Genomic DNA, 27,234 nt, shown 5'->3' on the forward strand with positions numbered 1-27,234 from the left:
AAAATACTCTCAACTTTTCTTCTTAGTTTTGCACATGCTTGAACATAATTATTTATATTTAGTTTCAACTAAATTTTCAAATCTAATTCATTAATAACAATTTATCAAAAATAGTTTTTTTTACTCAAAAGTGATTTGAAGTCCAAACAATAGTGAAAAAAATCAAACAACACCAAAATTGTAAATATCTAAATCCACAGTTCAATTAAAGGTTAATATAGTTTAAATAATTACCTTTCTTAACCAACCAAAGTAATATTAACCTAATACTATAATTTGAAAACAATAGGTTGAATTTAGTTTATTTTACTTTAGATATCAGTTGCATTAGTCATTAGTTATTGTGAGTTGTAAGGCTATTTCAATTAAACATTATCTTTTAAATGATTTTTTTTAAACAACAATTGCTTGTAGTAGACAATTATTACATGTAAATATCATACTCACTTCAAAAATAAAACTCCATAAGAAGTGTAAAATAAATTGCCTTAAAACTTAGAAATTAAAAGCCACGGACACCTTGGTCATTTTCACCCTTAATTATCAATGGTTGATAAAACGAGGAGAGAAAAAACTACAAGAAATATACCTTTTAAATCTAATGCTTTCCCGGCAAAATGGTTACAGTTTTTTATTTATTTTTTCATTCAAATTAAAATTTCATTTCATAGGATGGTGAGTTGAGTCAGCAACAGCATGTAAGCACATTAGCGCGTCAAATAAGTACTTTTTTCTATTACATATACCTTGTGAAATGGAGCTGACTCAATGTGTGTTGGTGCCCAAATCGGACTCAACGAGTCAACACACTTACGACTCGTTCTAGAAAGAATAACCAAACCCGAACTCGGCCACTGAGTCTAGAACAAACCAAATCAAATTCATTGTTTTCCAGTGTGCATTTTCTTCACTAGGGTAGGGTTATCCCTTCCATTTCTACTTCTCTCACACCTTATAGCCCTAACAACTACACTCTCCACCATTCATCTTCAACTCTTCGCTCGATTTTCGAACCCTATCTACTTCTTCTTCTCCATTTCCAATCTCTCTGAATTCCTTTCTCCATTTTCCCAATTTCTCTTCAATCTGAACTTCGATTTTCGTCTTCACTCTCGATTATCTTCAACTGTTGCTGGCTGCATATGTCTCTGCAGGATCTGATTGAACCCTAGCTTTTGAATCAATTTTGTGCTAGAAAGTCTAAATCAAAGGAAAATCTATCTTAGGGTTCTAATTTTCCTAGGATGGAGGCGCCCGTAGCGAGACCGAGGGGGCGTCCGAGGAAGAGGAGAAGAAATGATGAGGAGAATGAGAACGAAGCAAAGAAACTGGCGTTCATGGGGACACGACCTCCTGTGGCTTTGTTAGGAAGGTTCGTTTTGAAAAATTTCCCCAGGAATGGAGTGTTCCTGGGAAAAGTAGTGTACTATGAAAGCGGGCTTTATAGAGTTTGTTACGAGGATGGCGATTCAGAAGACCTTGACAGTGGCGAGGTCCGCTCTATACTAGTAAAAGAGGATGGAATTAATGGTGATTTGGCGGGGAGGAAGGAGAAGTTAGAAGAATTGGTGTCAAAGAATGGTGGAAAGATCGGAATTGGTTCACAGAAGGGACCAGTTGAATCCATTAAGGAGGAATCTAAGGCTGGAGTGTGTGAATTGAACGATGGTGGATTGATGATTGAAAAAGATGAGGAGGAGGATGATGAAGATGTCAATTCTTTGAGTGATTCTGGCACTGGCCTGGGAATGGATTCTGGTGCTGAGGCCGAGACCCTGCCACCACCACCTGAGTTGCCGGTGTCATCAGGTACCATTGGGGTTCCTGAACAATGTGTCTCACTGGTATTCTCTGTATATGGATTCCTGAGATCCTTTAGTATACGGTTGTTCCTACAGCCGTTTACTCTGGACGAATTCATCGGTGCCCTGAATTACCAGGTCACGAATTCACTATTTGACGCAATTCATCTGTCGCTGATGAGAGTTTTGAGACAGCACCTTGAATTCCTCTCATCAGAGGGCTCAGAGCGAGCATCAAGATGCCTAAGGTAGTATACCTATTCGTCTACTGCTATGTGATTGTTAGCATGAATAGCTTGCTTACGCTTATATCACAGTTATCAATTTTAGATTTGGAAGGGGGATGTAGTTGCTAACACTTCGAACACTTTAGCAGGATAGTGATAGAGTTGTTAGATAGCTGATATAGTGCCTTTACGTGGTGGAGTTCTTTGAATCTGCTATTCTTGTTATCTCTGTCAAGTCTCTGGCCAATTGAAGTTTTGAATCGATATTATGTGAATTTTTGTCTATTTTTAGTTTTAGTTCCATGCAACCTAACATTTACATATATCTAAACCATATATTTCAATTATATATGTCATATATAATTGATATAGTGGATTATTGGCTTTCTGCTACTTTCTGCTATATAATATGAACTAAATAAATAAAACAACATTGTTTAAGGGCTAAGAATGGGTTTTGGAGTCTATGCGAGACTATATGATGGTAGTGCTGTTAAAGCACGCAGTAAGCCACTATTGCAGCTGCGATGACTGCTATTGAATACCACTCTGCTGTTTGAATTGAATTCCATAGCAACTGTCTAAAGTTACTCTCTGCTACATTGCAATGGCATCACTACAGTCTGTTATTGACTCTATTTTATTTGGCAAAATCCTTATGTTTGAAAAGATATTTTGTTTGATGTATTTGCAGGTGCAATGAATGGAGCTTGCTGGATCCAGTGACATGGCCAGTCTTCCTTATACAATATTTGGTAGTCAGTGGACGCACATATTCTCATGAGTGGAAAACATTTTACCAAGAGGTGTCCACTGTGGAATATTATGTACTGCCGGTCAGTAGGAAGCTGATGATATTGCAAATTCTCTGTGATGATGTTTTGGAATCTGAGGATATTTTAAATGAAATGAACATTCGGAGAGAATCAGAGGTTGGGATTGATGATGATGGAGAAGATATCCTTCCTACAGAAGTTGGGCTTAGAAGAGTCGAGCCAAGATACACCTTTACTTCAGCGTCTGAGGATAAAGAAGCTACAAAGCTTGTTTCCGCTTCAAATGCTGTGAACCAACCTGGAAGCTTTATTTCATATTCCAGAGGTACAGAAAGCACTGAAGATGGTGATGTAGATAGAAATGGAGATGAATGTCGCCTCTGTGGCATGGATGGGATCCTGCTTTGTTGTGATGGGTGTCCCTCTGCTTATCATTCAAGGTGTATTGGTGTGTTGAAAAATCATATACCAGAAGGGCCATGGTATTGTCCAGAGTGCAAAATAAATATGTTGGGACCAACCATTGCAAAGGGAACATCACTTCGAGGGGCTGAAATATTTGGAAAGGATTTGTATGGGCAACTCTTCATGGGAACTTGCGAACATCTACTTGTGTATGCTCAACATCTTTGTGCTTGAATTTTGTTTGTTTTGTTATACTATCAGTAGGTGGTATTTCTGATATTAATGAGATTTGAAGTTCGGTTCTAAAATCTTTAGACTTGAAACTTTTCTTAATTTTTTTTACGCACTTCGATTTCTGATGTCATATCCTTATGATCTTGTAACTTGCCTTATTGCAGGCTGAATATTGGCAATGCTGAATCCTGTCTTAGGTACTACAATCAGAATGACATCCCCAAGGTTCTCCAAGTGCTTTATGCATCCTTGCAGTACAGACCAATATACCATGATATTTGCATGGCAGTGCTTCAATATTGGAGTGTTCCAGAAAGTTTGTTGTTTAATTCTGTTTCAAGTGGAGCAAATGTGAACTCAGCAAATATAAAGGAAGAGACTAAGCCTTCTCCTTTTTTACTTCCTCCTGTGGGTGAAGGCAATTTGATGAAGGAAGAGTATCCATTAACCTCTGCTAGTACAGCTTACTGTGACAATTTGGTGCCATCTCTTGATGCTTCATCAGTTTCCTCCCCAAGTTCTGCTCTTCAGTGTAATGGAAATGGTAGCAGTAGTGAGTACCCTGTTGTGACTACAAAGCTTCCTGAGAGCAGTAGGATCGAGTCCATCCTCTCAGCTGATTCAGCTTCTGTTTCTGTTAGTCATCATTCCAACATCAAGCATGGAAATTTTGATGGTAGGCCAACAGAGGTAGATCCTGGCAAGTGCTCTTCAGTACATGGTCAATTTAGTTATTATGGCCATGCAAACCATACAGGGTTTCCCATAAATATTTCTTTCCAAACCAAAGAAAGCACTCAAGCCAGTTTTGAAAAGTGTGAACGCAATGTAACCAATGGTTTTGCCTATATGGGTTTCTCCTATAAGCCTTTTTCGTACATGAATTACTATATACATGGTGAATTTGCTGCATCAGCGGCTGCTAAATTTGCCCTTCTTTCCTCAGAGGAATCTAGGTCAGAGGGCCATGTGTCAGACAATCAGAGGAAATTGGCATCTGGAAACACTTACTTGCAAGCAAAAGCATTCTCATTAACTGCCTCACGATTCTTTTGGCCAAGTTCTGAGAAGAAGCCTGTGGAGGTTCCAAGAGAAAGGTGTGGCTGGTGCATTTCTTGTAAAGCCCCTGCTTCAAGCAAGAGAGGATGCATGTTAAATCATGCTGCTCTAAGTGCCACAAAGAGTGCTACAAAAGTGCTTGCTGGTTTTTCTCCTATAAAAAGTGCGGAGGGAGTACTCCCTAGTATTGCAACCTACATTATGTACATGGAGGAATGTTTACGTGGTTTAGTAGTTGGGCCCTTCCTAAGTTCAATCTACAGAAGGCAATGGCGTACGCGAGTGGAACAGGCCTCAACATTTAGTGCTATCAAACCACTTTTACTTGAAGTAAGTGATTGTTAAAAATTTAATTTGTTTTAATGTTATATTTTTGGGTTTTTCTAATAGTCATTCATTGTTGATTAAGTCACATGTTAGGAATTTAGTTAGTTTTGGATTTGTTTTGGCCTATCTAATTTCCCATATAAGTTATACTTCCTGCAACAGTTGTTGATGATTCAGATGGGCCAAAAGATGCTGAATGACATAAATATAATAAAGAAGAAATTGACAATGATCTCACTCAACTAAATTAGACGTCTCTGTGACTTCTTTTCTTTGTTTTATGAATTCACAGCTTTATACAGCTCACTATTTCTTTTGTTATGAAATTCAGCCCTGGCAGCAGGAACTAAATTTCTTGTAAAGTAGTTATTTAAGGATGCCTAGCCTTTGATTGCCTTGCTGCTTTAAGTAACTTTATTTTCTTGAGTAGATTTTGTATAGCGTATTTGTGGCTTTATTTAACTAATACATGTGGGCTTACATATTATGGTGGTTGTGTTGATGAGTGATACGATGTATTAGTTTTCCATCACTTTTTATACCTTTGGGTTTGCCCTGTCTACTTGACTGCTTTAAATAGTTTAGATGCTGATGTTGCTGCCTGTCAATGTAACCCTTTTCCAGAGTTGTGTATTATCATGCCTATATTAGGAATATCTCATCATGACATTTCTTGCTCGTGCCATCTGAGCAATTTTGTTAATATTTTATTTTCAGCTTGAGGAGAACATTCGGTCAATTTCTTTCTGTGGGGACTGGGTTAAGCTGATGGATGACTGGTTGGTTGAATTTTCCATGGTACAAAGTGCCACATCCACTCTTGGAACAGCACAGAAGCGTGCACCAAGTGGGAGGCGTTACAAGAAGCGGTCAGCTATTGACGAAGCTACAACTGAGGGTCGCCCTGAAAACTTTGTGTGGTGGCGTGGTGGCAAATTCACCAAATTTATATTCCAGAAAGCTATCTTGCCAAAATCCATGGTTAGAAAAGCAGCACGAGAAGGTATTTTATTTTTAACCACACAATATACCAGGATATAGGATATATATAATAGCAATGAAGTAGAGATGGAACTTCAATTGAATAACAGAATTAGATGCTCCCTTCTAACTAGAATTAACAAGAGTCCGGGAAATAAACTGAAGCTGAAAGTATAGAATATGTCTCTTTGCCCTGGAATTTTGTGAGTCCTCACTCTCCCCCTTACTTCCCCTTGGCCCTCTATTCCCTTTTATACAGGCCAATCTCTTGTTCCGTGTACAATTAACAAACTGTTATAATTGATAGATTCTCAACTAATTGATCAACTTGCTTGTTAAGCATCAGAACTGGGTTCAGCAATGGGCACAAGGGATTATCTTTCTAATACTTCCTTCTAACATCCTTTTTCCAAATTCACTTTTTGGGGTTGGGTGTGGTCTGAGATTGAGCTGTATTGAGGTGAATCTTTTAAGCTGTTGAACCAAGCTGAAAGATCAGCTTGGCCTGACTTTTTAATTTATTGTTATGAACTAATTATTATAAATTATATCTTAACATATATTTTTTAATTAAAATATCACATTACCTTTATATGTTAGTTGAGATGACTAGTGAGCTTATAAGCTGAATATTGTTCAACATACAATACCCTCCCTATATTGTCAAAATTCAGATCAAGTTAGGTCGAGTCAGCCTACCAAGCTTATTGAATTTTACAATTTGATTGTCTCTTCTGCTTTCCTGGACTCGTATTTGTGAATTCCCATTCCCCCCGCCCCCCCCCCCCCACCCCCGCTTATTTTTATTATTAGTGAATAACATGTTTTCTTTATTATGGGGGACAGGTGGCTCAAGAAAAATTTCTGCCATTTCTTATGCTGATGGCATTGAAATCCCCAAAAGAAGTAGACAACTTGTTTGGAGAGCTGCTGTACAAATGAGTAGGAATGCATCACAGCTGGCACTTCAGGTTTCCTTATTTTCATTTAATTATATGTCAAGCATTGGCTCTAACTTTGTTTGGGTTGCAAGCTTGTTGACCTAGTGAATATTTTATTATTTGCATCAGGTCAGATATCTGGATTTTTATCTCAGATGGAGTGATCTGATTCGTCCTGAGCAGAATATCCAGGATGGAAAAGGTCAAGAGACCGAAGCTTCTGCTTTCAGAAATGCAAATATTTGTGACACTAAACTGGTAGAGGGGAAAAATTGTTATGGGATAGTTTTTGGGAGTCAGAAACATCTTCCTTCTCGGGTGATGAAAAATGTTTTTGAAATAGAGCAAGATCCAAAAGGAAAAGAGAAGTATTGGTTTTCTGAAGCACGAATTCCTTTATATTTGGTGAAAGAGTATGAAGAAGGTAAGGGAAGCATGGCATATAATGAAGAGCAGCACTTGAATACTGCATCTGGGTTGCACAGAAAGCGGCTAAAAACTATCTGCAAGGACATATTTTTTTACCTTACATGCAAGAGAGATAACTTGGATGTGGAGTCATGTTCTGTATGTCAGATGGGTGTTTTAATTAGGTAATAATCCTCTTTTCATTCATATATTCTTTCCTCTTCCCATTTTGCTCTTTAAACCTGTTTCGGCTAAAGATCCTAATTCCTATGTACTTTGATTCAGGGATGCTACCAAGTGTAATGCATGCCAAGGTACCTGTGAATGATCCATCCTTACTCTATTTTGCTGTTATAAATTTCCAAGATAATCTTGATATGGGATTGTTGTGAAATTTATTATTTAATAACTTCTATATAAATATAATTATACATCCATTTCTATATTATTGACATAATAGTTACTGCTAACAAAAGCCCCACGTTGGTGGGATCAATTGGTAGCCTGCTACCAATTGCTATATAAGGGAGTTGTCTCCTCTTTTCAATCATCTTAAATCTCTTCCTCCCATTTTGAATGTGTTTGAAATTTTGAAAAAAATTAAGAGATTTAATATTCTATTTTTAGTTTAAGAGAGAGAATGCTATTGCTCTTGCTTTAATTTATAGACAGATATTGTCTAAGTTATTGTATTCTTCTATTTTTTATTAAAGAGAATTTGGTATTGCTCTCCCCTTCAATTTATAGAGGTGTTCTACTTTTTTCCATTTAATGGAATTTCAATTTTGACTGATGTAAGTTGTGTTATTCTTTCTCATCTCTCTTGTCGTGAGTTAATATTCTGTCACTCTAGTACGTAACAGAAGTGGTGTCACTCTAGTACTGTGTGACACTTCTAGGAAAATTACGACAAGGAAAAAACTTCATTAGTTCATGGTCTATCACAATTGTTTAAATAGTTTAAATAGACAATACTATTCACAGTGGAGAAAGTTCTTTCAATAGACAATACTATTCAAAGTGGAGAAAATTCTTACCATACTGTGGTTGCAATTAGTGTGATCTTCCATCTCTCTTTCCTGGGGTCTTAGTATACCTTTTGGTTGCAATTAGTATGATCTTCCACATAAGAAAATTATTCTTGTTACTAGATATAAAGTGTCGTCATATGAAAGTGGGCATGTCTAGGAAAGTTAAGACAAGGTGAAATTTGGTATTGAAATGTGTCCACTGGTGATTCATCTCTTTTTCCTTGGGATCTTAATATGCCTTTTGGTTGCAATTAATATGATCTCCTACATAAGAAAATAATTCTTATTATTAGATATAAAGTTTGGTAGTGCGAAAGCACGTTTCTAAGAAAGTTAAAACAAGGAAAAATTTGGTATTTAAGTGTCCATTAGTGATCCATCTCTTTCTTGGGAACTCATTGAATGTATTAGTTCATGGTCTATCACCATTGTTCAAATAGACAAAACTATTCATAGTGGAAATTGAATAAGTCTATTTAATTTAAACATTTTGTTTGACACTGATAGGCAATGGAGGGTGTACGAAAGAAGGAAGAAGAATACTTAACATTTGCTTTTATAACCTAACTGTTTATAACAGTTAGGAAGGGCGGGAAAAGAGGTTGTATAAATAGTTTGTTTGTTTAGTTAGAAGGGGCTTTTGGAACTTTGATTGTTGACAGGCCCTTAGACCTGTGAAGGGGATTATGCCCCTGTATCTTGATTGTACAGACTATTCTTTTCTGTGAATAATACAAGTTTTCTCTCATTCTTTCCCTTATATTGGTGTGAGAGTGTGTGGAGGGTGTCCTTTGCTTAGGTCAATTTGGTCCGACCTACCGGATCCCCAATTGAGAAGGGGAAGTCACGCATGATGGAGGGAAGATTGGTGGCGGTAGAAGGATAGTTGGAAGCCGTAGAGATTGCGGTGGCAGAAATGAAGGCGGATACTGGGGTTCTGCGACATGAGACGGGGGCATTGAGGCAAGATTCTGTGGCGATGCGCTAGGATCTCCAGGCGATCTTAAGAATGTTGGGGGGTCGTAATTGCCACTAGGACGACCAACACATTGAGGGAAGTCAGTCGTCTATTAATGATAACGGGGGTAGACGAGACGAAGAGAGGGGAAGAAGAGGTGACGGGAATCAAGAAGGGAAATCCAATTGGAGGAAACGGGTTGAGTTACCCGTGTTTGAAGGAGGTGATCCTTTGAATTGGATCAATAGGGCGGAAAAAATTTTCGAAGTCCAGAGGGTGGACGAAGAAGAGAAGTTGAGCCTGGCTTTCATTAGCATGGAGGGGTATGCGGAGCATCGGTTCCGTTTTTGGAGGGAGAAAACCAAGAACAATTCTTGGGAAGGATTAAAAAGGGCGATGGTGATTCGGTTCAGAGGGGGGAATCGAGGGTCAGTTTTTGAGAGGATAGCGGCCATTAAGCAGGCGGGGACGGTGCAAGAGTACATTCGGGACTTTGAAGTTTTGGTAGGACAGATGACCCGAATTCCCGAAGAGCAACTCCTGGGTTACTTCATGGCGGGCCTTCAAGAAGAGGTTGGAGGCCCTACTTGATGGCCTTAGTCCTGGCCATACAACATTGTACGAAAGAAGGAAGAAGAATACTTAACATTTGCATTTATAACCTAACTGTTTATAACAATTAGGAAGGGCGGGAAAAGAGGTTGTATAAATAGTTCGTTTGTTTAGTTAGAAGGGGCTTTTGGAACTTTGATTGTTGACAGGCCCTTAGACCTGGGAAGGGGATTATGCCCCTGTATCTTGACTGTACAAACATTCTTTTCTGTGAATAATACAAGTTTTCTCTCATTCTTTCCCTTATGCTGGTGTGAGAGTGTGTGGAGGGTGTCCTTTGCTTAGGTTTCTTGTTCAGAAACCTATCAAACACCATGATAGCAAAATATGACAGAAAAGTTGAATGAGAATATTTTATCCTTCTTAAAATTGAAGATAAGGGTAGTTTTTAGAAAAGGCAATTGTTTAGGTGCTATTGAACCTTTGAATATTGTAGATGAAATGTGGAAAGAGATTGGTGACAATGTTGTTGTCAGTGTACACTTAGCAATGGCAGATTTGGTTTTGCCAATGTTGTGAAAAAGCAGCTTGAAGGAAATACCCTCATCAAATTGTTCCAATTATGTCACTAACAATAATTGCTTTAAAGAGAAAATTCTATGCTCTTCAAATGAATGAGTCCAAGTTAGTTTATTTGTCTAGCTTTCAACAATAGATTTGAACTTAGTGAAATATGAACGTGTGGATCTTCTAGTTCAATGCAGGTAGAGGTTGATCTATGGAACATTGGGTCTAGTGAGAGTCAAAATCATGGTAGATCAATGTCTTTAAGAAGGAAGAATCTCAAATGTTACAATCGTGACATGAGAGGGCATGCAAAGAAATATTAGTAGCACGGGAAGAATGAAGGAAAGAACTCTGAAGAAACAATCTCACATGGTTGGTTGTTTGTTCCTTGGGAGATGAAGATATTTTGGTTAGTAAATTGGCAATAATTTCTAAAGGCATAAAACAAACTTCATTATGAAGGGCCTGAAGAAAAAAATATTTTTGCAAAGTTCAAGGGGTATGACATGCGAAGAATATATTGTCCGTTAGGCAATTAGACAACCTTAGGTGGAAGATCCATATTGAATGTGAGATCTTAAAGGTGGTGCGAGAGGAATTTGGTAATGATGAAAAGCATATAACATTATGATCAATCTATACATGTTTTTGGGAGATGCATTACAAGATGCATTAGTTTGCTAAAGCAATTATTAGAAGCAAACCCACTCTGGACTAGATCCATTATGATGTACGAGAATCACCATAAGTGTCTCTAGGAGGAGCAAAATATTTTGTATTAATCATTGGTGATTACTCTAAGAGATTTTGGGTGTACCCTTTTAAGAAGAATTTTAATATGTTTCTATCATTCAAGGAGTTTGAAGAACCAGTGCAGCTTGAAACTTTTTAGAAAAATATTAAGTGTTTGAGTACAGTTGCAATAGGGGCGCCAAGAGTTGGCTATCCAAGTTATAAGATATTGTAGTTTTGCATGCTAAAAAAAATTAAGAAAACTAAGTGACAAGAAATAAAGTTAGCCATACATGCACGGAAGTTACCTAGATTCAATGGTTAATGGAGAAACTCGAGCACACGGAGTAGAAGATTACTGTGTTGTGTCAGTTATGTCTAGCATTTGTAAGAAATTTTGTTTTTCATTATAGAACAAAACACAAAATGTAAGCAACTTAGATGACAAGAAATAGAGTTAGTGTCTAGACTTGATTAACTCAATCAAAATCTTCAAGGTGGAGAATTGTTAAGGAAAGCACCTCATTGGTGGGTTCAATTGATAGTCTTTGTATTAATTGGTATTTAAGGGAGTTTGTCTCCCCTCCCCTTTTCAATCATCCCATATCCTCCACCATCCTTTTTTTTTTAAATGTACTTAACACTAATAAAATTACATTTTTAATTTCAAATATAAAACAGTTTAGGAAGAATTAGACTTTTTTAAGTGTTGGATAGGTATAGAAAAATCAAATGGTATACATATTCCATTTTCCTTTTTAAAATGCTGTAGAAATTGGGGAAAAAAAATAGTCTCTTTTAATGTTCTCGTAGTTGTTGAATTTTCTGTTTTCAAGACAGTGCGTTATTGTTTTATCCTTGAATACATAGAGAGAGAGAGAGATGTGATAATTTCTGATATTCTTTCGCATCTCTTGTTTAAGTTAAGCTTATGTTATGGTACTTAACAGTTAGACATAAACAAAACTTTATATTGATGTTTTTTCCTTATGGGGTGCTAGGTTATTGTCATGAGGGTTGTTCCACAAGTCAAATAGTCTCTGCAAACGAAGTTGAGTACTTGACCACGTGCAACCAATGTTACCATGCCAGATTACTTGCTCAGAAAGAAAATAGTAATGAATCTCCTACCAGTCCATTACTCCTACGAGGACGAGAAAATAACTCTGGAACAGTTTTGAAGAGATCAAGGCCTAGAACTCTTGATCAAGTACCGAAATCTTCCAAAACAAAGGCTAATAATCCCATGAAACAAGTTACTTCTGCGACGAGTTTGAAAAAAACAAAGGCTAAACGTTCTGAACAAGAACCAACTACTGGGATAAATGATAATGATCTTGACATGCAACAAGTTGCTTCTGTGGAAACTTCAGCTGCAAAACGCCATCGCAAAAATTGTTCTTGGGGCATTATATGGAAAAAGAAACATAATGAAGATTCAGACGATTTCATGCTCAGGAACATACTTTTAAAAGGGAGCTCAAACATACCAGGACTAAAACCTGTTTGTCACTTGTGTCGCAAGCCATATACGTCTGATCTGATGTATATTTGCTGTGAGACATGCCAAAGTAAGTTTTTTTGTAGTAAATAATTTATGAAATGTTAATGGTGATTATACTCTTTTATCTGATATGTTCTGCTTTTCAGATTGGTATCATGCTGAAGCTGTTGAACTTGAAGAATCCAAACTTTCTAGTGTGTTGAGCTTCAAATGTTGCAAGTGTCGAAGGATAAAATCACCTGTTTGTCCTTACTCTGATTTGAAGCCCAAGAAACAAGAGGGCAAAAGGTCACGCACAAAAGCAAAGAAAGAACATTCTGGAGCAGATACTGATTCTGGAGCAATCTCTGATATGAGAGAGTCTGAAGCTGCTACTCCCGTCTTTCCTGTATATGATGATACTCCCACCTATTCTGCGGAGGATCCTAGTTATGTCTTTCCTGATGAGGATCCTACTCCCGTCTTTCCTGTTGAGGATGATCCTCTTTTTTTCTCTCTCACAAGTGTTGAACTGGTAACAGAACCCAAGATAGAAGGAGATATGGAGTGGAATGGTGTCTCTGTGCCAGGGCTTCAGAAACTACCAGTGAGAAGGAATGTTAAGAACGAGGGTGATGATGTTTCTTTTGAAGGTGGTGTACCTTTGGATGCTGAATTCTCTACATACGATGGTGAGACGGGTAATCTGTCCAATCCTGCGGAGGAATCTATACCTTTAGAATACACCTCTGGTGTTGACTTAGACAACAAGCTGCCGAATGACTCTGAAAATGTAAATTACGATGATTACATGGATTTCGAACCCCATACCTACTTCTCTGTAACAGAATTGTTGCAGTCAGATGATGGTGGTCAGTTTGAGGGTGTTGACATGTCTGAGGACTTGTCAGGATATATGGAAAATTCTAGCACCACCACCCTTATTCCTGAATCGTGCGATGCTAGTTTGGCCGATAAGTCAGCACCTACGACTTACACCGGCCATAGTTGTATGCAATGTTCACAAATGGAACCAGCCCCTGATCTCTGTTGCGAGATTTGTGGGATTTTGATTCACAGCCAATGTTCACCTTGGGTTGAATTACCATCGCTTGGAAGTTGGAGGTGTGGCCATTGCCGGGAATATGGTAATAACTGATCTTTTGATTTTTGATAGTTCGCTTGGCGGCGACGCCGACAAATTGAGAAGTAATTTTGTGACAATCATGTAAGCTGGTAGAATGCTTAGCTCTGCGACCTAATAAGGGCATATGATCAGAGGTGTGTTTTTCAGCCTGCACTCGATGGTTTTCGTTGTTGGTATTTCGGCGGATTTTGTTCCCGAGTTACAGGGAATGCCTTTCCCATTTCAGTCCACAGGAAATTGCCCTGAACTCAGAGATAAGCAATTTTTTTTACAATGCTTCTCTGATACATTATTTGTATAGATTAAAAATTAAAATTCTCATTTTTTTGGAGTTCGGTCAAGTTAGGAACTTGTACCCAATTTAAAGCGAAGCTTTTATAATGCGTTCACATTCACTTCCGTGAATTGCTTAGGATTGATATTAACATGTAAATGGAGTGCGCTTGTCAGCATTATGAAGTGCTTTAGGGTATTCATTGCCGAACGAGACCTGTAATAGAGAACTAGCTCTGCGTCAGACTTGGGATAGTTGTGCTTTTTACTGTCACTGCGCGTACAAGTTTTTTGTTCGTCTGTTATGAAGCCGATGACTTTAAAAGCATTTTAAAGCAAATAAATATGTATTCTACACTCCCTACTATCCTAATGAAACTAATTTTTAAGAGAATGACAATACTGATGTTACAATTTGTACTACGAAACTATCTTTTACAAGCTGTACCACGAATAATTCAGTAAAAGAGCCATATAAGAAAATGACCACTGCTTGTACAATCACTGGCTTGAAGACCGTACTTGTTGAATTACGTGTGGTTTGCGAAACTAACATCAGTTCACCTCAATTTAGCCATATAACTAGCCCGCATTGCTCAAGGAGTGCTGGATTGTTGACCCATTGGATGTTCATCTTGTAAAACCAATACGATGACAATCAATTAGCAAAAAACAGCCTCTGCTCAAAGGAAAACAGTTTCGTATCTCACATCCTTGTCTGCATGCTTACAGAAAAGTACTGCTGTGCAGATAGATAGCAGGAAAAAAAATGGGAATACATAAATGTGCTTTATGTCAAATGGTAGTAGCTGTTGAATATGTTCGCCTGTTCAGGCAGTGGAATGGGTATAACTTCTCTAACGGGCAAAATCAACAAAATATGCAACATTTAATTAACTCACTCAAAATTAGTATAGCTGAATACAAACTTAAAGCAGAGACATACCACTTGTTGAAGCTTTAAAAAAGATGGTCCAGAAAGGGACCTCATCAGGGGAAAACATTTCAGTAGATATATATATGGTCTGAAGAAGCTTACTTAGGCAGATGGAAGACGAGGGTTTTTGACCTAGTCAAAAGGAAACAGGTGAGAATGAAGTCACATTTTGAACCCCGGGGGTTCATTATTGTTGCATGTAAATTGAAATTTTAAATCTTATATTACAATATTTGTGATATTTAAGTTTCCTCAGCAACAATGATCAGAATAACAAAATAACAATTTTCTGTCAACAAAAATTGCACTAAAACACCGACAAGACCTTCAAGCAAATCAATACGATAAAAGATCAGATTACATGCTAGTCATCATGAGATGTCTCAAGATAATGTGTTGGCCATCAATTCGGTTAGAGGGAAAAAATCCATTATTTGTCATGTTAGGAACATAAAACACAGTTTTAAATTTATGTACCATATTGTTTCAAATGGAGAAGTCAAGCAACCAAAAGAAAAATTTAAACAAAAATAGAAAGCAAAAGTCAGAGTACTACATAATGAGCCCTCCACTCTGCTTTAACACCAATCTGTTGCAAATACATAAATGTAGAAAACACTAAGAACACCAGATATCTACAGCAACCTTGAGCCTAGCTTAAAATAATGTTGTGACCATAATCGCAAATAACCAAATAAATGGGTAAACAGTGAATTTTGTCCTAAAAGCTAATGCACCATTACTTGGTTCCCTGAAAGAGTAATTTCTCTTTCTCTATCACTTCAGTATCGTTCTTAGAACCCTTACCTGATACACTTACTGTAATTTTGTTCCCTGAACATTGGCCTACTATCATTTTAGTCTCTGAATTTAACCATTTTAGTGCTTAAAATTGATCATTTACTATCATTTAGTTCACAAAAGCTCTTTTGAAATATCCAATTAGTCCTACAAGGGCAGCAAGTGGTTAAACTTAGGGACTAAAATGAAAATATATGGTTAAATACAAAGACTAAAATGACAGTAAGTGATTAAATTTAAGGAATAAAATGATAGTAAAAGAATGTTAATAAACGAGAGTGTTTAAGGACTAAAATAACAGTAAACGCTAAAATTCAGCAACTAAAATGATTGTAAGTGTATCAGGTAGAGGGCTTTTAATGACAGGACAAAAATTACTTCATAATCCTGTTTTCAATTTTAATACTTTCAGGGTCTAAAGAGACATTTTACCCTAAATTAAATTACAGAGTGAATATTTGCCTACTTCTAGTTAAACATCATATTGCATGGCCATACGTCAAAGTAAAAGTTTCAGATGCAAAAACAAAAGAATGGTAATATACAAAGGGACAAGTTCTCCTTTCAATAGGGCTAACATTAAGATACTACATGAGGGAGAGTGGTACAAATAATAAATGCTATTACATGACCACAAGGCCAAGTCCCAGAAAAGATTGACATATTTTCCCTATGGCACTGGTACGTTTCATTTTAACTAATAATATCACTGCAGAGAGTATTTATTGCCAATCTCAGAAAGTAATGATTTTCATTGACCAAAAGTGATGTTAGGATGTACCCAACTTGCAGCCAGCTGTTGCAAATTTGGCATTCAATCACCTCCATTATATTATCTGGCATTTCAAGATTATTCTGGGGGTAGCAACAAGTCATTATAGAATGTTTGTCATGAAAGGGTAAAATTTACCAGCTTTTTTGAATACTTGGGAGTAGATACTAGAGAAACAGCTTCCATGTGACAAAAATCCACATCACAGCCAAACATATATATGTAAAGAGGAAAAGTAGAAAATTAATACACATTTACTGAGACTTGAAACGTTATAAAAAAAAAAAGCAATTTCACCTGAAACGTTAAAATACCTAAAAGTTGTCAGTAAAGCCCGATAGTTTGTCATATGACATTCACAATCCCCTCCCACCATGAGATAAAAAGCCCCAAAACAAGTAAAAAACGTAAAGTTTATCAATCAGCCTTAAGCAGTCAGAATGATCACTTGAAGTAAGCACAAAAAAGTAACTGTAACTGCTTGAAAAGGATTTAACGGAATCTGAGGAAACTAGAATCATTGACCCTCTACTTTCAGAGTTTTAGGAACCAAATCCAGCAGTCAATGTCAACTACACCAAGGTTCCATTTGGAACGACTTTCTTCGGCACTTATTGGATAAGTACTTATCATGTAGACACTTGTGTATAAAATGCTTTAATAATCCAAGAGGAGATTTGGTTAACTTGTTTTCATCAGAACTTATTTTGAAATAAGATAAAAATTGCTCAGGGACATATCAATATAAACCATTTTCATAAGCTCTTCCATACACTTCAACTAGTGCATATGCCATAAGATAAGTCCAACTAAGCATTAAATAAACTATTTCAAAGGGATCCTAAAACCCAAGCACAAACTCACATTGTAAGTAATCTATACTAGCATTCCATATCATGTTGGATTAAGCAGCAAGATAAACTGATATTCAACTAATCACGGACCAAACAATACAACAATTGACAAATGGAAGGATGAGAGAAATTGCTGATCTGTCTACTTACTCCAAGAGACACAATGACGTTTATCTCACACCAGCACCAAATACTATTCAACTCATACATACATGTTGCCAAACATTGCAAAACAAACATTAACAACAATTCCCCGCACGACGACACGCACTGACATCACAAACTCCGAGAAAAAAAATCAAACGCAGGATTCGTTAAGTCGAAAATGCGGTACAGAAATCCTAACCTAATCGTTTATAAAACGCGTTAGGAAGTTGCCGAGTTTAGCCAACATGAAGGTTTCTGTCAAATACGAATGTCTCCGATGAAGACGGAGAGCCCTCTCATGCCAGACAACACCATCTACGATCAGATCCACCACCGAGATAGACGGGAACGCCGCCGTCTCCCTCATCTCCGGTGAACGCGTCCCCCCGGAGGCCGTGGATCTGCCAAAGAAAATGGAGTTTGATGAGATTCTGATTCAGCTCCCATTATGAAAGGAAAATGGCAAGAGAGACAGAGAGAAAGAACAAAATGGGAAGGAATGGAGTGAGTAATAACACATTATTACTATTACTGTAGCACCTGCAATTTTGCTTCATTATCATTATTTTTTCCTCACCTAATGATGATTTTACTTAACAGAACAAATATATCAATTAATGATTGATTATTAATTTTCTGATTAATTATCTTTGATCACTTTGTTAAGGATATAATATCTTGCCGGGATCATAGACAAAAAATTACACAATATCGAATTTCTATTTCAAACTCAGTATAATACAATATTTTTATCATTTCTATTACACTAATTTGTCATAATTCTATTATTAGAGTTTGATCACAAGTTATTGCATATAGGAAAAAGTTATAAGAAAAATAAGATTTATTTAAGGAAATAAATAATTTCCAACCATTGAATGTGAAATATATTAGTTAAACTTAAATAAAGGATAATTTTTAATCAAAAATTTAATTACTACTTAAAATAAAATAACTTAGCTTATAATTTTTTTTTATCTTTTTCTCTTGTTAAAACTTTTTTTTTATTGATCTTGGACTTATTTGTCTGGAATTAAATCCTCTGTCAATTGTGTTCCAATACTCAGTGTCTACTTAAAAATAACGCAATAAAATATCACTTTATTATAACTTATTTAAAGAATAGTGAGGATATTTTATCATATTCGATCACATTATACTTATGTTTATCTTATAATTATCGTGTTCCACTAAACTTAAAATATGAGGAGAATTATCGTGATGTTATCTGTAATTTGAGTATTTTAATTAAATTGAGTATTTTAATTAAATGATTCACGACCATTATTGATGACAATGTTGTTTAAATATGAAATAAATTGAAAATCATTCTTGATAGAAAAAAAAGATAACGTTATTTGTAATATACCAAAGGATACCAATTCACCTACTATAGTATTCTAATGTACTTCAATTACATTCCAAATTCATCTATATTACTAATACTACAATCCATCTTCCAAAAACATAACGTTATTCAAATATTGGGATTAAAATCAAAATAAAATCACAGCAATGAAGATTCCAAAAATGATAAATAAAAACAAAAACAAAGGTTATTTTAAGAAATTTCTCCACCACCTTCCATGTTTCTTTTTATAAAGAAGATTTGTAACAACATTCAGAATTTCATTAAACAAAAATAAGTATACTTAATCTATAGATATTTTTTGAAATATATATATATATATAATCAGACTCATCATTCAAGATAATTACTAATCAAATACATTAGCAGTTTAGAATATTTTAAAAATGGAGTTTCTCATAACTATGTTCATTTCAACTGTTAATCAAGAGTCCTAATTAAACAAATATTATTTAGTTTTCAAAGTCTTGACTCACTTTTAAAACTATTAGTTTCATATACATTTATCACTCCTCATGTGTATTAATAATATTTGGGTACGAACATTCTGTACCCACTATCCGACCTACAATAAAAAAAAAATCACATGTTACCTAATCCATTATTTATTGAATATCTGTTTAAAAAATATTCATTAATATTTTAAAAATCATAAATATATGTAGATACTCACAAATAATTAAAAAAAATTATAAATCTTTAAAATAAAATATAAATAAAATTACAAAAACAGATATATAATAGGTTTAATCATTTCGAATGTCCCTATTTTTGCAGAATCGTCTCAACTAGGTTCTTGTATTTTTTTTATCTCACTTAGGTCCCTATTTATGTAAAATTGAATCAATTGGAACCTTGCCGTTAATTTTAATGAACGACGTTAAAATTGTAGTAAAATAGGATACTGACTTTGTATGTGTGAGACAAGTGGCAGAGTTACGTGAAATTTAATTATTTTAAATTTTAAAAAACTATCCTCTTCCTCTTATGAGAAGAACCAAGAATCAGATAGCAAGCCAGAAACCCTCAGTTCGAGAGGCGAATATCAAACTGCAATCATCAACCTGCAATGGAACAACCAAATCTCAATAACATCCAAAACCGCAATAATCAAAACCCTCAAAATCTCCAACCGAACCCTCGCTGCAAAACGCATAAGCCCTCATCGTCGATCTACAAGGAAGAAGAATCCCAACCAAATTTCGAATACAGAGGGAACCTAGGATTTCCCAAATCAATTTGAAGTGAAAACCCTAATCTCAGTTTGCAAAAATCAGGTATCGGCACAGAAACCTCTACGGAACCCAATCAAAAACAGAAGAAAAGGAGGAGAAGGAAGCTTCCTCCTTGCCGCGAATCAGAACAGAGGGAAGAAGAATAACAACTGCCAACGTGCCTCCGACGCCTTTCCATCGCGCCTCGGACGCCTTTTCGTCGCTCCTCCGCCGCGTCTTCGCGAGATCACCCCCTAAGCACGAGCCAAGGATGGTTTTTCCCAAGGTTGGGTGGTCCGCGAGATTAGAGAGAAGAAGAAGCTTGAAGCTTCTAGTGGCTCACATAAAAGAAAAAGAGGACGGACTGGAAAAAAAAACAGGTTTCTAAAGCTAGCCAAGGCTGGGTTTTCCAGATTCTAAAAATACAAAGTCTGAACCTTTATTTGAGTTCTCTGTGGAAAATTAGAATCAGAAATCCAATTTTAATCTGATGAAGAAATTAATTAGGAATAGAAATTAATTTGGTTTTTGCTGCCATCCAGAACATGGCATTCATTATGCAGCATTTTTCATTATTGGATTCCGCTTATACTGAATGGAGATGCGTGTGCTTACAGAAATTAATTTAGTTTTTTCTGGTTTTTAGGAATACATATACTAGCTATTGAAGAAGTTTCAGTCATTCATAAGAGAGGAAGAGGATAGTTTTTAAAAATTTAAAATAATTAAATTCCATGTAACTCTGCCACATGTCTCACACATGCAAAGTCAGCATCCTATTTCACTACAATTTTAACGCCGTTCATTAAAATTAACAGCAAGGTTCCAATTGATTCAATTTTACATAAATAGGGACCTAAGTGAGATAAAAAAGAATACGAGGACCTAGTTGAGACGATTCTGCACAAATAGGGACATTCGAAATGATTAAACCTATATAATATAATATTAATTAAATTAAATATAAATTAATATTTAATTTTAATTAAATTTAATAGAAAATATAAATTAATTTTAATTTTCATCAACTTAACTTAATAAAATATAAATTAAATTTTAATTTTAATTTGTTGCGGTAATGGATACTCATGGTTACAGGTAGAATGATACTCGCACTCGACCCGTTTATAAATAGTTATTAAAATACTTGTTACCCGCGAGTAATAAATGCCCTATAGATACCAACTATCCTTCACAGATTTTATCTGTAGATACTCGTGAACCCAAGTATTTTTGTCATCCTTAGATAATACGATCATTACAATGAAAGAACAAAACAACATACCAACCAAAATATCAAGATGAGCTAATGTTTTTAAAAGAGAAGAGAAAGAATAAAACCAAAATGAGAAAGTCTCAAAAATAATTTAAATATCAAACATGTACTAAATCAGTAATTTAATCAAACAAATTTCACCGTACATTCATTTCCCTTACATACGGCCAAAATCCGTATGTAAGGTCCAAAATTTGTATGTAAAATAGTGTTACATTTTGATTACATACGGACAAAAATCTGTCTGTAAAATGGTCGTAGGTAAGTTACATACGGATATATCCGTATCTAAGTTACATACGGATAAATTCGCACGTAATGTTTGTATGTAATTGTTAAGAAAATCTCACGATACACACTCAGATATTTTTCTGAAATTGAGTCTTGTTATTCATTGATAATTGAAGGCTTTAAATAGCCATGACACTTACAATATTACGGGAATAAAAATAAAATCTGAAAATAAAATATCAACTATCTTAAAAATAAAATTTATTTAATCTACATAAAATAATATTGTACCTAGATAAACCGAAAATCATAACTATGTATTCCTATTTTATCTCTATTAAATCAAATTAAATATTATTAGACCCAAAAACTAATAAAATGAGATTTAAACAAAATAATTAATAAAACCCTAAAATTTAAGTTTATCCCAACAAACTCTCACATAAACTTAAATTCTTCCTTCCTTCATTTGGCTTTCCATGTACATTATCCCACACCAGGTTTGCTTCTTTCAATCAGATTTGAGTTGAAGTTATCCAAGTTCTTGCTAGTCATACTTTGCTTCAAACATCTTCTCTCCAAGATTTTCAGCTTTAGCTCATACAACCGGTTTTTCTTCGCTTTTGCTTGGGTTGCTAGACGACCATGCTTATCCTTTAAATATAGTACATGATCCTTCATAAAAATTGAATTACCTTTTTCAATTATCTAACTCATGCTTAAAATATTGATCTTCAGCTCTGGAACATAGTAAACATCCTTAATCTCTCCAACTCGTCCATTCTTCTCATATGTCGAATTGTTCCACGCCCTTTCACGGCCACCTTGGAGTCATCTCCGAAAGACACAAATTTGGCCTCTACCTTGGTGAGTTTATCAAAAAATTTCTTATTCCCACACATATGATTGCTTGCCCTAGTATGTAGATAACATACCGAGTTGGTAGAAATCTCATCAATCTTTGATTTCAATCATGGTCCAACATTCGCCTTCTTCAGCTCCTCAAGCTCAACCCTTTGTTTATTCATAATCTCATTAGCTTCATCTAGAAGCCTCCCTATCCGCTGAATCTCTTCATCTTTTTGTTTGAGTTCTTTCTCCAGGATTTCGTTCCCCACAATTGTTGCATCCTTTACCGAGATTACTTCACCCATTGTTGGGATTGGGATTGGGCTCTCCATGTCCATTGCATTCAAGCTCTTTGTCATTAAAAAAATTCCAAACTCTTATTCTGCATCTTCAGTAACGAGATTAGTCTCTTCCTTTATCTCGGTCTTGCAATACTTTGTAATATGGCCAGCCTTGCCACACTTGTAGCACTTGCTTGATCTACACTCGTTTGCATAGTGGTCATACTTGCCACCCTTAAAACATTCAACTCTTGACCGATCTCCTCGGTCTTTCCCTTGTCCTCGGCCATGTCAATTATGTTGACCGATTTGCTCTTCTCTATCATTCTCAAAATTACCTCGGCCACGTCCACTTCATCCTCGGCCTCCTCCCCGTCTACCGCTAGCACCTCGGCTCTGAGTAATCCGAGTTTTATTTGAGTCAAACTGTACATGTTCTCCAATTTCAACTACATAATTTCTATTCATTTTCCTGTCATCTCTACAAACTCAATCAAACATTAAACGGGAAAAATACAACAACCTACATTTATACAACAACACATTAGTTCTCATCTTACCATTTAATTTTTGCATTATAACATCCTTTCACAAATATTTCATCATAAATCATTCTATCTCACAAGTATGAGTCATGATACAGCTCATTCACAACCTCACAAGTACGAGTCATGATACAACTCATTCATAACCTTTCCCTGTCTTTACTATGATTCATTTTCATTTCTCTCGTTCACCTACAACCTAAACACATCACAATTTCATAACATTCACAAATTAACACAACAATCATATAACATTACCATATTTTCAATTTCATTGAATCAATCCACCCCATACCCTATCCCACCACACTCTAAAATACAAAATTCCCAAATTTATTTCAACAAAAATTACCCAATGTTTCAAAACTTTTACAACTCATTCAAATCAAATATTAAGAAAGACTTATAAATTATTAGTTTTTCTTACCTTGCAAACTTTTCTAGCACTACTTTTTTCTCCCAAAACAGCTCTACACCTTGAATCACTCAAACTACACAACCAAAGACCCAAATAACGATCAAGACACAAATTTAGTGTGTCAACCACAGGAAATTTCATTAAGGACAAAGAAAAGGCAACATGCAAAGCAAAAAGAAACTTCATGTAAGAGAAAGCATATGGTTCTATAGAGAATGAACAGAAAATTGAACTTACCAATACAATAAATTATCTGGGATTTTTGGTAGAGTTCCTCGAGTAGATTACTCTAGTTATGTTAAATCTTCAAAATGATTAAAGTTGAATAAGAGATTAGAGGTAGGAAAATAATTTTTTTGAGAGAATAAAGTTAAATAAAGGATGAATTTTTATTAAAGAAAGAAGTGTTTCTTGGTTCTCAAGCTATTTGCTTAGTTATTTTTAAACCCTTTCTTCAAGAAGTTAGAGTCTATATAATTGAACAATACTATTGGTGTTTATTTTAGGTCAAACAAAGCTTTAGCTTTATGTAACTTGTATACCTTGAAATCTTCCCATTCCTTTATATAATTTTAAAATTGGTAGTGTAAAATTCATCATTTTTGCAAATGATTTTTGTAACATGAAACCATTTTTAAAATATTTATGGAACTTTCATCTTTTTTAAATTTGTCCTAAACTGGTATTGGTTAGTTTAAAAGTTTAAAAGGTTTTGTTTCGGAATGTAGGATCAAGTTCAATGGTCCAAAGTTAGGTAAGTCGTCTAGAATCCAAAAGTTGTCTTGAAGTCCAAGTTCTCTCGTAACTGCTATCCATACAGCTCAGAGGATACTTGTAGAAGACACTCTGATGTCAAAGTCAATTCAGTGTTGGCACTTCTAATATTAATAACACAGTAAATATAGATCACCTATTTTCTTACTTCAAACATTATTTATAGGTTAGAGGTAGTTTTTTATTAGTATCGACTTAATTATCGACCAATTGTGTGTATATTTTACCTCTAAGTTGATCCGTATTAAAGTTAATTATTTTGATTCATGACCGACTGGTTCATTTCCGTGACCGTCTGGTCATGAGAATGACTAGCACATATTGAAATAAAGGTTAATCGTCCGATTTGTAACTGATCGAACGGCCCTACACTATAGGTTTATTTTGGAAAAATAAAATCATAAAAATTTTATTTTAATCATTGTATACGTGAATGATTTTTTTCCATAATTTTAAAGTCTCGATTTGTATTTTTCCATGAATATAATTTGTAGATGGTGAAATATAATTTGAACATTGTAAAATTCAAAATAATTAGTTTTATTGATTATAAATTTTGAAAGAAATAAATAAATGCGATGAGAAAATATAATAATAGTACCTGCTGGAATTTCATTAAAATTTTGTATGTTCCTAAACACTTCTTTCATAATATGAAAAAATTATAATATGGAAAAAAGGATTACAAACGTCGCCTGAGAGATTCGAACTCTCGCGGGGAAACCCCATGTACTTAGCAGGCACACGCCTTAACCACTCGGCCAAAGCGACGTTGTTAATTGAAGCCACACATTACAAATTATAAATATGTATGTAAATAAATGGTGGACATTATCATGATAATTTTAGAGTGTGATATAAATTATCAAGTATACATTGCCCATATTTTTTAATCATAAATAATTTATCATAGCTTATTAATTAAGTAATTATATTATTTAACTCTTAATGATAAAATTACCGCGTATTTAACTTGTCTTATAATATCATTAATATTTTAAGTAATTTTAATTTTGTAAAGGTTCTTAATAACAATAACTATGATACGAGAGCAATGATATGTAACACTTTCATTTAAATGAAACATTTTTTTTTATCCCTTTTCTTTTCGCATCATATGGAACACCTATATTTATATTTGTATGTGATGACCTAAGAATAAATTAAACGTCCACAGCTAATCTTTCTCCAATCAATAGTAAACAAAATATTTTGAAATAATGTAATCTTATAATAGTTATTTATAAACCACTCATTAGGAAAATAACATAATATTATAATATAAAACAAGAATTGAAGAGTTGATTTAGTTTTGATTTAATTTCCTTGTCTTAATAAGTAGTTTTTATCCTCAATTCATAATAATTACAAGCGTCACATTAAACTACAATTGAAATGTAAATTTTTAAGAGTATTGTAGAGTTTAAAAAAAAAATAACTTAATTTTCTTATATATTTTTTTTTCAATTAATGTGGGATTTTTAATTTATACTTAGATTTCTAATGTTTTTTTTCAATTGTGAATTAAATTTTATTATGGATTTAATATGAGATACTTATTCTACCTATTTATTTCAATGCATTTTCTCTATATTAACTTATGTTAGGTTTTTAGCACATGACATGTATTTTTATAGTCTATCTAAGTGGAATATAAAGAGAAACTATAAACATTAAACTTATCTTTCTTTCAAGAGATGAAAAGATAAAAGGTGCAGAAATGCTTTAGAAGTGAGAATTTCAATGCTAAATTTTTTTGTTTTAAACTTTCACCGCAAACTCTTATGATGCGTTTACTTTGAAGGAATGTACGGTTGGTGAAGAAGGAAAAAGAAAAAAAAAATAGATTCATGTTGTTCATTTCATCTGATTTGTGGGTGAAGATTTGAGGGATGGAAAATAAAATTGCAAAATAGCTTTTGTTATTAATGGTACTATGTTTCTTTAAGGTGAATATAAAAAATATCAGAAATGTGAATAATTGATAATGAAGCAAGTGCATGTTAATAATAATAATAATAATAGTAATAATCCTAAAACAGATATTGTTTTACTTAGTTTATTTAAAAAAATAATTTTAATTTTTTTTTCTTTTTATAATATTTTTTATCAATAAATATATTATTAATAAATATTTTTATTATTTTTATTACTAAAGATATTTTAGTACTTTTTATTTTTTATCAAATTTAAACATTTTTATCTATGACATACATCAAATATTACACTAATTTTTACAAACTTTATTTCCAAATCTACTCTAACTCACTTCAAAACCCTTTAAAAAAAAACAACACTTAATTTACTTTCAAATTCACCCACTTCTTCTTCCCCAAATTCATCCTTCTAAGTGAACACACCTTTAAAGATATTATAATCATTTTAATCAATTAAATAATTAATATTAAAATATTATATAAACTAAAATTAGTTATTTAAAGTTTCATATTTTATTTTAATGTATTTTAGCTTGAGGTGATATTTTTAAATATTTTGTTATATTTAATTTAATTTTTGAAATTATTTTTTACTTAATTTTAATCTTTAAAATTTGTATCATCTACATTAATCAAATTATTCACAAATTTTCATTTAATTTCTTCTTATCTTTTTCTAATCCAAACAACTTTACTTTTATATTCATTTATCTTCAAATTCAACCATTTTTATTCTCTCAAATTAATTTTCGAATTCAAACATAAACGTTAAAAATTTTCTATCTGATGAGTTATTTATATAAATCACCGTACACCTTATTCAACACAAAATCTTAAAATTCAATATTTGTATATCGTTTTTTTAATATACAACGTAATTTTCTCATTTTTTGTTTGTTAAAAGTGAAACTTTCAATTCACATTTG

At 34.3% G+C, this 27,234-nt stretch overlaps 1 protein-coding gene, 1 long non-coding RNA gene and 1 other non-coding gene across 3 annotated transcripts; 1 reads left to right on the forward strand and 2 right to left on the reverse strand.

Annotated features, from left to right (window-relative positions):
• Positions 1 to 769: 769 nt before the first annotated feature.
• Positions 770 to 14,177, forward strand: LOC124846388 (DDT domain-containing protein PTM-like). The gene is made up of 9 exons (XM_047323633.2): positions 770 to 2,050; positions 2,724 to 3,419; positions 3,609 to 4,833; positions 5,548 to 5,833; positions 6,658 to 6,782; positions 6,882 to 7,345; positions 7,446 to 7,474; positions 12,002 to 12,571; positions 12,651 to 14,177. The coding sequence occupies exons 1-9, from the start codon at positions 1,245 to 1,247 to the stop codon at positions 13,640 to 13,642; spliced, it is 5,193 nt and encodes a 1,730-aa protein (XP_047179589.1). The 5' UTR covers positions 770 to 1,244; the 3' UTR covers positions 13,643 to 14,177.
• A 44-nt stretch (positions 14,178 to 14,221) lies between these two features.
• Positions 14,222 to 18,011, reverse strand: LOC124846389 (uncharacterized). Its single transcript, XR_007029528.2, has 2 exons — positions 17,614 to 18,011; positions 14,222 to 14,972 (listed from the first exon to the last, which is right to left on the reverse strand). It is a non-coding gene; the product is annotated as an uncharacterized LOC124846389 (long non-coding RNA).
• A 7,049-nt stretch (positions 18,012 to 25,060) lies between these two features.
• On the reverse strand, positions 25,061 to 25,142 carry TRNAS-GCU (transfer RNA serine (anticodon GCU)). The gene has a single exon. It is a non-coding gene; the product is annotated as a tRNA-Ser (tRNA).
• Between the last annotated feature and the right edge of the window lie 2,092 nt (positions 25,143 to 27,234).

This window comes from Vigna umbellata, chromosome 3 (genome assembly GCF_029865625.1).
Source record: "Vigna umbellata cultivar VRB3 chromosome 3, Vumbellata_1.0, whole genome shotgun sequence".
In the NCBI taxonomy this organism is placed as follows: domain Eukaryota; kingdom Viridiplantae; phylum Streptophyta; class Magnoliopsida; order Fabales; family Fabaceae; genus Vigna; species Vigna umbellata.